This window comes from Epinephelus moara, chromosome 12 (genome assembly GCF_006386435.1).
Source record: "Epinephelus moara isolate mb chromosome 12, YSFRI_EMoa_1.0, whole genome shotgun sequence".
In the NCBI taxonomy this organism is placed as follows: domain Eukaryota; kingdom Metazoa; phylum Chordata; class Actinopteri; order Perciformes; family Serranidae; genus Epinephelus; species Epinephelus moara.
In genome coordinates this window covers 22,746,906-22,761,190 of record NC_065517.1, presented here as the reverse complement: position 1 = coordinate 22,761,190, position 14,285 = coordinate 22,746,906, and the positions used below count along the sequence as shown (strand labels likewise).

At 40.1% G+C, this 14,285-nt stretch overlaps 1 protein-coding gene across 1 annotated transcript; it reads left to right on the top strand.

Moving 5' to 3' along the window:
- Nucleotides 1–1,940: 1,940 nt before the first annotated feature.
- nrbp1 (nuclear receptor binding protein 1) lies at nt 1,941–14,056 on the top strand. The gene is made up of 18 exons (XM_050059078.1): nt 1,941–2,517; nt 2,744–2,996; nt 3,086–3,208; nt 4,786–4,887; nt 4,993–5,082; nt 5,232–5,272; nt 5,528–5,622; nt 6,706–6,789; nt 7,034–7,092; nt 7,483–7,581; nt 7,676–7,808; nt 8,700–8,790; nt 9,188–9,238; nt 9,587–9,722; nt 9,904–9,957; nt 10,064–10,127; nt 12,237–12,292; nt 12,425–14,056. Exons 2-18 carry the CDS (start codon nt 2,772–2,774, stop codon nt 12,518–12,520), a joined length of 1,599 nt encoding a protein of 532 aa, XP_049915035.1. The 5' UTR covers nt 1,941–2,517; nt 2,744–2,771; the 3' UTR covers nt 12,521–14,056.
- Nucleotides 14,057–14,285: the final 229 nt, after the last annotated feature.

Genomic DNA, 14,285 nt, shown 5'->3' with positions numbered 1-14,285 from the left:
CTGTAAATCTAACTGATGATATTATTACTGGGAGGGACATTTTTAGGAAAGGTATTTGTAGAAAATAGTAGATGAGAGTCAGGTCATGTACCCAGTGGCATCCAAACTGTATGTGATACCCCCTTTTAAATAAATCCCTAAACTAAAAGGGATTAAAAGGCCTATATAGTGCTTATAATTAGCAACAAATGCACAAGGCAAGTACCACCATGTGATTGACTGTTATAATGTCTCTGTTCAACATCTATAATATCAGCTATATTGACACCTAGTGGTAAAACAAACGCCCTGACATTTACTTCCCTTTAAATGGTGTGTTATGACTAACTGAAGCAGCCATTCATCATAATTCAGTTTTCAGTTGGCCTGATTCTCTGTCACTCCACGCCCATATCAAATAAGAGATGGGAGGCTGCTGAACCCGGGGTTGCCAGGTTTGACAGAAACCTGCAGTCTTGTTTCAGCATACACCAGGATGAAAGGATATCTTGACAAAATTGTGCAATTTTTGTGTAACATGGTTCTCACAGTAAAACAAAAGTATGAGATACAAGGTAATAAGAACTTTTTTTAGTCAAAATTATGAAATGGTAAACATAATGTCTGTCTGACTCTATCTTGTTTTTTGGCTTGACTGCCATGAGTATCTCTATTTTTAGAATTTCAAATATTTTAACTATTTTTTTTCCTTTTCCTAGGTAACATTGCCTCATGCTATCTATTAATTATACACTTATTATTATTATTGTTATTGTTATTATCACCAGTATTAGTAGCAGTCGCAGCAGTAGTAAGGGATGGCAGCAGATCAGTCCATAGAGACTTGGCTTGGGAGCCACAGGGTCACTAACTTAACTTCCTGTACAGATCGAGTATGGAGTGTGGACTGGTAGCTGGAGGGGTGCCAGTTTGCGCCCTGGGCACTGCTGAGGTGCCCTTTGTGCAAGGCCCTGAACCCTCAACTGCTCGGGGTGCCTTTCCAAGGCACTGTGTGTATATGACAACAGAGTGAAAAAAATTGAATTTCACTGTGGGGGGAAATAAAGTATCAAAAAAAGTATATGTTATTTTTCTTCTTCTCCTCCTCCTTCGTCTTTTTCTTCTTCTTAAATATGCCCTCCATATCACATTATAGGTGGTCTTGATAAAGAAAGTTTGTAACTTAAAGTTTATATAAGTGCGTATGTGATGGTCTGGTGCAAAATCTGTGACTTAAAATAAACAAAATTTCAGCTGCAGAAAAGTATGTTTAGATCGTGTAACCATAGCCATTTAAAAAAAATGTGATTGTTTCCATTATGTATAGCCATAATGGCACCTCTCCAGCTGCCAGTCAAGGCTCCATATTTGGTCCGTACGGGGACTTGCACCAGCAACCCCCAGTTCCCAAGCCAAATCTCTGCCTTCCCCATAATTAGTATATTCTATGCTTCTTGGGTGAAATTACTCACTGTATGTTCATAATAGCATATAACCATCTTCCATCCCGTTTGCATCACTGAAAACAAAGTTGCTCCAGGCCGGCCTATTGACCATCCCTGGCGTTTTGTTATCATACAGCACAAACCTGGGATAACCTCCCAGATGATGTTGGACGAGCCCTGACTGTAATGACTGCAACCGTATTTTTCAAACTCAATTTAAAATAATTTTAAATAACTTTTTTATATTTGTACCTCTTACCTGCACTTTTGCTATTTTTAAAGGTGTTTTTTTTATTGTAAATCATTTACTAATTATTTTTTACCTTTTATATGTTTTTCTCTTTACTCTTTTCTGTATCCTTTATTATGTTTTATATTGTATTGCTCTGTAAAGCACTTTGAATTGCCCTTGTGTATGAAATGTTCTATAGAAATAAAGCTGCCTTGCCTTGCCATTTGAACACCGCAGAAGGGGGACGGGACAAACCATATCTGGCAACCATACTCGGCTCTGACGTTACGGAGCTCGTAGTGCAGTGTGCATCTGGAAGTTGTCGCCATCATATCTGGCTAAATGTTTAGCTAGCCTTCAAGTCAGTCAGCCGTTGTTGTTCGAGGATATAAAGCTAATGACATCATTAACCCCTCCTTGTTTCTCCTGTCGAGTATCTGTGAACTGTTGTGATGTTAATAATCAGTGAACGCGTCTCGGACGGGCGCTGCTGTTGTTGTGTTGTCTAGTTAACTCACATTAGCAGTGGCTAATTTTCAGAGCACACATTAGCCGGAGTCTTGAGAAGCAGCAAGGGGCGGAGGGCTGCTAAAACCGTCGCTAGCTAGCTAGCTAGTTAGCTGGCTAGCGAGTTAAAACACCGAGCGGCGTTTAGCGTTGAAGTGAAGGAAGCGGTGGACGTTGTTAGTTAAATGCTCGCCGGTTGAGTTAGTAACGCACCGTAGCCAAGGAGCTAGCAGCGTCACAGAGCTAGCTGCAACTCGAAGATTTTTTTAGCTAAGAAAGCTAACCAAATAACGCTGCGACTGTTGGAGTCTGCTAAACTGGAGCTGGCATCGTTACATTTCCTGTCTTTAAAACGTATGTACTACGTCATATTTGTGATACAGTTTATTTCGGCCTTTTCTGTGCAGTGCTAATCAAGCTAACTTCTCCTGCAAAGTCTCAGAGGTTATTACTCAGCTGCAGCCACCAAGTGCATACCATTGCTGTCAAGCTAGTTTGCCTGGTACTTCCTCAACAGCCCATTGTCATTGACTTAGACGCTGATATTGATTGTGTGCATGTCTGCGTGTGTGTGTCACAGCTGGCTGTTGGGCCTGACAACCAAGAAGATGTCTGAGGGAGAGAACAAGCAGGCCTCGGACACTGCCCAGGAAGTGAAGGCAGAGGCAGCTGCAGCCACAGGTCAAGGAGTGTCATCTGTCTCTCCCCCCGTGTCCATGGTGACCCAGCCTCCAGCCACCGCTGCCACGGAGGATGAGGAAGAGGAGAGTGAAGATGAGTCAGAGATTTTGGAGGAAAGCCCGTGTGGACGTTGGCAGAAGCGCAGAGAAGAGGTAGGGGATATATATCTGCGGAGGGGTCGAGTTTACCTTCACTAAGGTATAAATTAGGCCTGATGCTTTATTTTGTCTTCCTCTTGTAGGTGAATCAGCGCAACGTCCCCGGGATCGATAATGCTTACTTGGCCATGGACACTGAGGAAGGAGTTGAGGTGGTGTGGAATGAGGTCATGTTCTCAGAGAGGAAGAATTTCAAACTCCAGGAGGTGGGTGCAGCGCGATGTCTATGCAGCCACTTGTGTCTGTGCACTACAACATAATAGAGATCATTGTATCGATTAAAGGATTTAAGGAATGAGAGGTTTCGACAAGGTTTAAGGATTGTGTTTCTTGTGTTCTGTTGCATTCTTTACTGTGATCTCTCTAACAATGTAGAAGCCTGCTGCTTTTCATATCCCCCTCTGGCTTTAAGCTCCTTAGGCTAGTGAGAGATCAGACTTGTTGCTGGCAGCAGCACAGCAAAGTACACACTGTAGCTGAACAGTCGCTGAAACAGTTTTCGGAAATTTGAAGGGGAGTGAGTCAGCAGAGTGGAATAAGTCGGAGGTTCTTGTTTGCTTAAACCTTTTGGCATTTTAGGCATTTGTCTAGGAGGTTTTGCATCATCCTAAAGTTGTTTCTACTGTCTCACTTTTATCTTGGTTGCGGAAATGACACAAGATCCAGTCTGTCTCATTTTTTAAAAATAAAAACACGATAATGAGGTAGTATATCTGTTACTAGCTACTGGACGCCCTTGAGTACGGCTGGCCAGGGACCAGTTACTGCAAGACTGTTTGCAACACCCAGCTTTTCAGTTTTAATACATATGTGACAGGAGGAAAATGATGTTCTCAGTCTAACAGAGCTTTTAAGGAGTCAGCCCTCGAGCCGCTTGTAATGGATGCTCATTTACAGCTGTGGAATTTGAATTTGACCTTGCACTTACACGATAGTCTGTCCGACCCTCTGACCAAGAGCAGGTCAGGCCTTTAAGAATCAATGTATTGTGAAGACATAATGAGCTTACTCAGTCTGAATTGTTAAATCTTGTTTGCAATACAACAGTTAATTCAATTTAAATGTGACACCATGGATTATACGCTATGGTTAATGACGTATGACATCATGTATTCATCACACATGAACTCAAACACTTGTTCAAACATTATAAAATCTTGTTATATCTCAATGCTGTAGTTTTATTGTTGTGGTAGTGTCTTAGTGTTGTAGTCATATTGTTGTTGCTGTTGTTATTGCTGAAGCCGCTGTGTCATGATGAATATGTTCTATTTGGTTATTGTGGTTTTTATATGATGGTGTCTCTTAGCAGAGTTTCCTGCCCAGGGACTACAGATGAAAATTAGCTTACAGTTAACTCTGGTGCAGCTACGTAGCTGTGCACTGCCCCTGTTTAATAAATGAAATAAAATGAATAAAAATGATGTCTGCATTCACATGTAAAGATAAACGAAAAAGCAGTGTACAGACTCAAACAGAAGTAATCTCTCTCACTCATCTTATGACCCATTACAAGTGTGTTTCTGTGTTTGGGATGTTCATGGGCGTGTACTCCCACAGCGCTCAGGTGAGGTCGGGGCTTTATAAAAGAGGTAGCGTCCAGGTGCCTGACTGTAAGCAGCAGGCATCCAAGAGACAATAAATAAAAAAATAAAAAAATATAGTGAGCCAAAAAGCTAAACGAGAGTGAATCTGGGATTGGCTTTTACCTTGACTGGTGAGTGTTACTGGTGTATAATGTACCTTTTAAAGTTGATTTTTTTTTTTCTGTTTTTCCCCACAGGAAAAAGTCAAAGCCGTTTTTGACAATCTGATCCAGCTGGAGCATTTGAACATTGTGAAGTTCCACAAGTACTGGGCAGATGTCAAAGAGAACAGAGCGAGGGTAAGAGCTCATCTCCAACATCCTCTTTTTATCTCATCATATAGAAAGTGTTGAGCGCAGTGGATTTTATGCTAATGTGTTTGCATGTCGTCTTTTTGTCTGCAGGTTATTTTCATCACTGAGTACATGTCTTCGGGAAGTCTCAAACAGTTTTTGAAAAAGACGAAGAAAAACCACAAGACCATGAATGAAAAGGTGTGAAATCTCTGCTGTAACTCATCAACGGATTTTGAAAATAAGTTGATTTACAGTTGATTTAAAACCCTGTTTAGTCTGTTTAGTTTCTTAAAAGCTATGTTTTGCATTAACTTTAATTTCTGTAACCTTTATGTCTCTTCTGACAGGCCTGGAAGCGCTGGTGCACACAAATACTGTCTGCTCTCAGGTGAGTAGAACAAAAGTGCAAATATCTGTGAACTACTTCTTGACACAATTCACAGTCCAAATACAAAGATGTTTTTACAACAACTGCCGTCAGTCAGCGATGTTACATAGTCCCAGTCAATTAAAAAAAAATCATATTTGTCTTGAAAGTGGCATGTGCATTTTAGAATTACCAGCTGCAAACAAAAAGACTTGTTTGTCCTGTGGTGTTGTGGCAGGTGCTTTATTGACATAACCTTTGCTTGCACTTCTCCAGCTACCTGCATTCCTGTGAATCTCCCATCATTCATGGCAACCTGACCTGTGACACCATCTTCATCCAGCACAATGGCCTCATCAAGATCGGCTCAGGTAGAGATCAGTTAAAGCAACAGAGATCTAAGATAACATCAGGACAATGTAAAGCTGGTGTTTCGTCTCTCTTTAGCTTTATGGTTGTTTTCTATACTACCAGGAATGCACCGTTGCCAATTTTTTTGTTGACTGCTTATTTTGTTTTTGTTGTTATTTATTCCCCACTTTTTCTTATAAAAAGCACTAAACCAAACTCTCCTAACCTCTCTAATATCTGTTTTATTTTACTATATTTTTGCCAAAAACTTAATTTTACAAGATTACATGTGAGAAAATCATGAGAACGTTATTATTAACCTTCGCCCAATACTCATTTGTACTGAACAGAGCGTGAACGCACCATAATGAAACTCATTGTGACCTCTGTCAGCAGTTAGTTCCAGCAACCCTCTGCCTACAGCTAACGTTAACAAGCTCTCCTCCTGCCGACTTCAACACAGATTTGCTGTTCACAATGTAGCATGTATATTTAGAAGAGTTTAAAGTATACATTTATCTAGGCAGCTGTCTGTTTCATTTCACTCGATGACTGATGGAGAAGTGGTGGGATTCAGTAAGTTTATACTTCCTCCCACTCCTTTTTGGATGTGTGTGTGTGTGTAGCCATACATTGACAATTGCTTTTATGCTTTTTAATTGTAGTAAGTATTNATATATATATATATATATATATATATATATGTATATATACATAAATAATACATATAGGGAATGAATACAGAGCATCCCCTGACGCATCAAGAGTGAGTTTACTGCGTCCTTTGTTCCCGAAGGTGTCCTGGGGAAGATTTCTGTTTGTTCCAGACACGTTTTCTGTTGTCCCTGGGATGACGGGACGCTGTCAGTCTCAAGCCCTGCTTTTTATCCTGCGCAAAATTGATGTGACAGAACAGAAAACTATCGGCCACTGGCGTTGGTGAATGTCATCTTATTTGCAGATGGGCCGATGATTGTCAACACGGCCCGTTTCAGCTGATAAATCTGTCCATCCCTACATACTACAGATGCCCTCACTGTTATTATTAGTGCTATGTCTTGTATTGGTGTTGCTGTTACTAAAGCTTTTCCCCATTATTTCAGTCGCTCCAGACACCATCAATAACCATGTGAAAACCTGTCGGGAAGAGCAGAAGAGCCTTCACTTCTTTGCTCCAGAATATGGAGGTAAGATCCTGTCATTTGTCATCAAAGGTCCTGTAAGTTTTTGAGCATAAGCCAAACAAAATCATCACCGCTGGTTCAATCTAGGGACCTTTTGTTGCATGTTGAACCTCTCTCTCTCCTCGTTTCCTGTCTGCTTCTCACTTTCATCTGTCCAATAAAGGCAATCGCCAAAAAAAAAATCTATAAAAAAAGATCCTGTGATTTGTCTCACATACCGTAACTGTGTTGTTATTTCTGTTTTCAGCTGTTGCCAATGTTACCACAGCCGTGGATATCTATTCCTTTGGAATGTGCGCCTTAGAGGTGAGAGGAGCCCTTGTTCTGCATAATCACTCGTTCTTTTGTTTATGGAAAATATGCTTGACTGGTATTGCACCGATGTAGCAGCACGAAGCATCTCTAAAGCTGGAGTGACTTTTTTTTAAAAGTTTGCTTTAAGATAGTGTTAGTTTGCTTTTTGCAGCAGTCACAGGAATAGAAATCAGGATGTCGTTGTTTGCAAGACAGGAAATGTGGCAATTTAAATCACTCTGTTTTTGGTGTAAAAGACACTTAGCAGCCAGGTCTGAAGTGATGATCAGTGTCCCAAAAAAGTGTTATGTAATATGAGAGTGGCTGCTGTTGACTTTTTGTTGTTTGTATTTATGACTCACTTCCAATCGACACCCTTCTTTGTCCAATCCCTCCCCTTAGATGGCTGTGTTGGAAATCCAGAGTAATGGAGATTCGTCTTATGTGTCCCAAGAAGCCATAAACAGTGCCATTCAGTCCCTAGAGGACCCACTGCAACGGGTGAGTGAAGCAGAAGCAAGCATTTAAAGCCTTCATGGCTGTTTGGAAAATAAATCCATCAACGTGAGTTTTTTTCCCCCTCATGCTTTCTCAGGAATTTATCCAGAAGTGTCTGGAGTTGGACCCCAGTAAGCGACCCACAGCGAAGGAGCTGCTGTTTCACCAAGCCTTGTTTGAGGTTCCCTTACTCAAGCTGCTGGCTGCACACTGCATCGTCAGCCACCAACGTGAGTGGAAACACACACAGTGTCATACCTGCGGACATTAGGCTGTGAAAAAGGGGAGATTTTTCGGGGGATTTCAGCAAATGGCCTACCCTCAAGGGCCCCTGCCCTTATATAACCCTACACCACAGATGACTAGAATAAATACAAGGATGTGAAAGTAGTCATACATTCATGGGTTACAGTGAAGTAAAAATAAACATATGAAATGTACCAGAAGGTGCATAGAGCAGTTTGACAAAGAGAGATTTTCAGTCTTGAGGCAGAAGCTGACGCGAGTTCAGTCAGGCAGGGTCAACATCACATGCTCCACACTGGGTTGCCAGATACTGCAACATACTGTGTTAAGGAGATTATACTGTCCTCCTGTTCTATCTGGGAACACATATCCCAGACAGAAACACATGAGAAACTCCCATTTGATTTGTATATCACTGTGAAATCTGGAGATTAGCAGGAGAAATAACCAGTAGAGGGCACAGTGGGAAAAAGATTGTTAGTTGTTGCATTTATCTTGAAAGTGTACTCTTCTTCAACATTTTGTTTACTTCCTGGATTTTTCCCACATTGAAATTCTGACCAATCAAGAGCAGCTTTCTCACGCAAGTTCCGGCTTGTAAATGCTGCCGTGAGAACATGAACCAACTCTAGGCAATTATGCAACTTTGAAACAAAATAAGTCTCTGATTCGGACCAAAGCAAGACAACTCAAGGTCTGACAGCACCCTAAGTGTTTTCTTACAAGGCCAAATCAGCCATTATTCATATGCCAAAGAATGATGACCTTATTAATTTCTTTTATAGGACATGATGCCCCAAAACCAATCATGCACAGTCACAAAAATAAAATAGATGGGCGAATGCCTGACCACCATCTTCTCTGTTTGCCTGTAGATATGATTCCAGAAAATGCTTTAGAAGAGATGACAAAGAACATGGACCCCAACTTGGTGATTGTTGAGGCCAAGGACGGAGTTCAGATGAAGTAAGTCTGAGTAAAACCCCAGAACACTGACGTATAGAGATAACTGGATCACAAACTCTGGTGAAGGAAGGAAATTTTTGGTTTTCTGTCTTTGTATGATCACGTTTAATCCAACTGAATATTTATATCCACATATGTAAAACACTGACAAGATTCTGTCTGTACTTTTTGTCATTATATTATTCTGCTCTTGTGTCAGTGTTATGTTTTCTTGGTCCTAAAGGTTGTGTTACAGTTAAATGATGCAACACCTGAACTTTCAGGCTCGTGGGGAGTGAAATGAAAAGTTGCCCATGTTGCCCAGCTTTTTCCTTTTAACTGAGTTAAAGATTCAGTCACTCTCTGGTCCCGATTGGCTGAACATTCAAAATAAATAACAGCCTTTCTTCTGTTTCAGGCTCTCTCAGTTTCCTGCCCTTGAGCTGGACAAGTTCCTGGAAGATGTAAGGTAAGAAAACTGTTATGATACAATGTACTTGGAAATAAATTTGCTGTTGATTTGAAGATTCTGGCTCGAATGTTTGAAGCAGCTAGTAAAAAATAAGTGGGGAAATAAAATGAGAATTGCTCACCCTCAACTGACACAAGTGATGGACGCCAACAGTGGAAAACTGTCGTTGTATTGCAGTCAAACATGGAAAATCTAAAGTAGGGCATCGTATGTATGTTACATACATGCACAGTCAGCAAAACCCAAGTTTTAAAGATACCCTCTGGTGTTGAGGGCAGAACTGCACAGCATGAAATCAGCTGCAGTTGTCCTGAAGTTATGACCCTTTTTTCTTCGATGTATCAGGAATGGGATCTATCCTCTGACTGCGTTTGGGATACCATGTCCACAACAGCCTCAGCAGGAGACGGTGAAGTCGCCCATAGTGCCCCCGTCAGTGAAAACCCCGACTCCTGAACCTGCAGAGCTCGAGACCAGGAAGGTAAGAACTGATACACAGGACCGCACAGGAATTAGACCTCTGTCACCTAAAGAAGGTTTTCATTTTCAGTGCTCATTTAGGTTTTTTGTATTTGCATTTAATTATTTATTTGCATGTAGCTTGTTTTCTGATGATCGTCTCCACGCTGATGCTTCATATCTTAAACTGTTTCCCTTCATAGGTCCTCCAGATGCAGTGCAATATTGAGCCTGTTGACGAGGGCACCAAGCACCATGTAAGTTTGAACTCTGAGTGATGAAGTCACGTTTCTGCTCCTTAGTTTTGTATGTTGTACGTGAAAGTGCTTTATTGTGTGTCTGAGTGTTTTGTTCTCCTTTCAGCTGACCCTGCTGTTGAAACTGGAGGATAAACTCAACAGGCACTTAAGCTGTGATTTGTTACCAAGTTAGTACATTTATTTCTTGCCACGTGGACACATTCCAACACACCAAATACTCTCTCCCTCAGTTTTTATCATCATTTTTTGCCTTTATTTAATAGATGTAATTCGACATGTGAGAGATAAGGAATAACGTGCAACAAAGATGTCAAACCACATGCAGAATGGGGACGTTTGGTTAATAGTTGGCACCTTAAACCTGTAGACCACCACAGCACCGTGTCTCCATCAGTTTTAGTATCACGGGCACTTTATTGTTTGCCCTTTTGGAAGTTTCATTTTCTATCACATCACCATTTTGCTCGTGGATTGCATTTGTGTACATGCCAGGGTTCGCACAAGGTGCTCGGCATACTTCAGTTTGGCACTAGGAAATTTAAGCACTACAATACGTTAAAATGTAAAAAAAAAAAAAAAATTAACTTCTTGAAAAAAGTAACTGAATAAAACTGAGGGGAAAACATATTAATTAATTATTTTATGAAACGTATTGGAGAAATGTTTTAAACTAGGAACCCAGAAACACATGCTAGCAGTTATTTTCTCATGTTACATCTTACACGCCAGTAAATAGATTTGGTAGCAAAACGCTCACACTAGAGCAGTGTCAGCTTGAGTTAAGAGCTGTAATTCGGCAGCAAATAAGCAGCCGTGTGTGTCTGACTCTGGATGGTGGAGTGGATTTGGAGATTGTTGGTCGCAGTGGTGGCTGTTAGCAGCTAGCTTTCGCTTGTTAGCCACTGAACTACAGCAGAGTAAGCAGCCACTGGACTTCTTATCTGTTGATCCTCACAGGACTTCACTCAGATCTGGCTTGTGTAGAGAAGGTTTATGGTTTTTTTTTTTGCTATTTGACAGGCAGGTAGGAGGCTCGGTTATTTTGAGAGCTGTAAGTTAACAGTCTGAACTCAGTACAGTGTTCTCTGACAGAGCTGAAAGTCCAGTTTTAATCACAGACTCTGTGAGAGGACATAAGTTTAATCCTTTGGAACCTGAGCACATTGGCTTGATTTCTTTCAAAAACATGGGAAGAAGGCAATGAGCAATGAAAGAAGAAATGACCCCCCAAAAAATGCAAGAAATTAGTAAAAAGAGAAAATTAAAATCAAGGAAATAAGTAAAGTAAAAAAAAAAAGTAAGTTAAAAACAAATGAGGAAATGACCTGTAAAAAGTGCTTAAAAATGATAATAATTATGTACCATGATTTTAAATATGTAATAGTAAAAGTAATTTTTCCCAAGCTGTTTTCTTTTTCCCCATCTTTTTAAAAAAATAATTTTCTAAATCTATTAGTTCTTTAGCAAGTTAAAATATATATAAACAATTTGCAAGGAATTTAAAAAAAGAGAAAATTAAAAACAAGGAAATTAGTTAAAAAAGAGAGAGAGGGAGAAAAGAATGTTAAAAACAAACAAATGAAGAAATGACCTGGAAAAAGTTTTCAAAAATTATAATAATTATGTACTGTATAATGTTATAATAATGTAATTTTTCCCTAGCTGTTTTCGTTTTTCCTGTTTTTTCTTTTTTAATTTTTATTTTATTATTTTTACTAAGTAAAAATATATATTAAAAATTTGCAAGAAACTGATAAAAAAAGAAAACAAGAAAATTAGTTTTTAAAAAAAGAAAAGAACGTTAAAAACACACAAAGAAGGAAAAGAATTGGAAGAAGTGCTAAAAAATTATAATAATTATGTACCATAATTTAAAATATGTCATTATAAATATAATTTTCCCCAAGCTATGTCCATATTTTCCAGGGGAAAAAAATCAAAATCTATTATTTTTACCAAGTAAAAATATATATCAAAATATATATTATCAAATATATATATATTTTTACCAACTTACCAAGTTTCTCACTGCCTTTTCACCATGTTTTTGAAAGAAATCGCAGCAATTTGCTGCTCAGCATTCAAAGGTTTAAATACTTTAAAGGGTTAAACACCCAGACTAACAGAGATTCAGAAAGAATTCAGGCTGAAATAAAGTTATTTTTCTGCTCTGTGACGCAGTTGTTACCAAAAAAAAAAGGAGAGATACTTGCTATCTAAACATCTCATCACCCTGCCGTCATGTTTGTGTTCTGACTGCTTGTATGTCTGTTCAGATGAGAACGTGCAGGAGCTGGCTGTGGAGCTTGTCCAGCTGGGATTCATCAGTGAGGTTAGTGGAGTTCATCATCATCATCATCATCATCGTCATTATGACCCTGCTGACCTGAACACACATGCTATTAGTAGCATAACCACAACAAGCCCTGGGGATATTTTTAACCTCGCTGTCTCTCCATTTCAGGGCGACCAGCCGCGACTGGCATCCGTTCTTGAAGAGGCCTTTTCAAAGTTCTACAGCCGGAACGGTTCTCTCAATCCGGTGACTGTTTCCTCGTAGCGGAGGACTCACGTCGGCCTTCTCTCAGCCCTCCTCGTCCTCTACAACAAGACTAGCTTTTTGCTCCACATCTCTGAGTTGCGGGAAAGCTTTGCGAGGACAGAGGAGGAAGCCTTTTGTCTGGTTGCAGATCCTGCGGCCTGTCGTCTGTCGTATCTTCTGGTGGGAAAAGCTGCCACTAAGTGGTCGTCGCTTTCTATCTTATTTTTTTTTCTCTCCCACCCAATACAGCCATCTGCTTCTCTTTTAAAAGAGGAAATCCTAGTCGCAACTTAAAGGAAAATACAAACGTGTTCCCTTTTTTGGCTTATTTCTTTCACTTCTCAAATAGTGAAGACAGAGGTAAGCTAAATAAAACTGGATACAGCAGCATTTTCCTTAAGTCAGTATTAAAACTGTATTTTAAACATTTTTACTTAAAACTGTTTAATAGTTGTCTGTATAAAAAAACTCTTTGTCCCGGCATACTGAAGTGTATGTGTTATGGTGTTGTAAGATGAAGTCTGGTCCTTTTAAACTTTCTCTCAAGCAGCGAGTGAGGCATCTTCCTACCTTGTATCGGTTTTCGAAGGCTCTCAAACGCATCAAGCTAGCAACGCAACAGATGTCACTTTTTACTTCAAAATTCTGTCATCATATAACGTAGTCATGACACCTGCAGCCGCAACACAATCTGAAGAGCTGCAACTAAAATATATAAAAAAAAATCAAACTATTTATTTGTGTATTTTTCTTGAGTGTGTACTGTACGTCACTTGCAGCACTAAGGCCGGTGGTTGTTTGAATGTATGCTTTAACTTGCTCTTTCTTTACATCACGCTGTTATTTTCTATGACTGTGGTCCAACTACTACTGTAGCTTCTGTTCTCAAAGTAGCCCGTTGCAGCACATACCGATTAGGCCGTGGTCGTCAGGTGGCGTTTTACGCAGGAGAGGTTGAAGCACATGATCTGATGGATGTTCGTCAACAGTTGTGGATGCATGTGTGCTTTTCTATGTCTACGTGGAAACTGATGCATGCAGCAAGCTCGCTTCAGGTGTTGGTTCAGTTCTAATTTTAGCAGCGATGGTGATAGAGAGAAAGTTTTGTCAGCTTAGGCCCGTCAAAATTCAGATCACGCAACTCCGAATCACCAGTTTCCTGTGTGAGGCCAGAGCTAAAACTCTGCTCTCGCCATGTAGATACTCACATATTGGCTCCGACCACCCTTCTATGTTTACTGTTTGGGGATCTCTCTCTGTTAGTTTGCACTGCTGTACACTTTTATATCTTGTCGGAAAATGTCCTCTGGCTTCCTAGCAACAAATGGGAGGATGAATTGGAAATGGCGGCGTTTAAACCTGTAGTCAGTGCTCCAGTCGGCTCTATGCCATGACTACCTTATGAAGGGTCTGTAGATACTTCGAGATACAAGTGTGGAACTGCCTGGCATGCTTGTAACCATCTTGTACACTGTATGCTGGACACTGTGCTCTGTTTCTGCAATGCATTTACCCCCCTTTTTTCACTTCCTGAAATAAAAATGTACACTATCAGCACTTGCGTCTTTGTTTGGTATTGTCGACATTCATGATCAAAGAAAGTGTATTTGGAAGGAAATTAAAGACTTCACAGTGGTTCCCAGGCTAAGAGTTGGAGCCCCTGAAGCTGGGCTTGTCAAGGTTTGATAACTGCAGTATCAACAGTCTGTTTATCTCAGACTGCCATTAATCATATCAAAACACTAGAGAACAACGACTTCAATAATAAGAGGAGTGTCAGTTT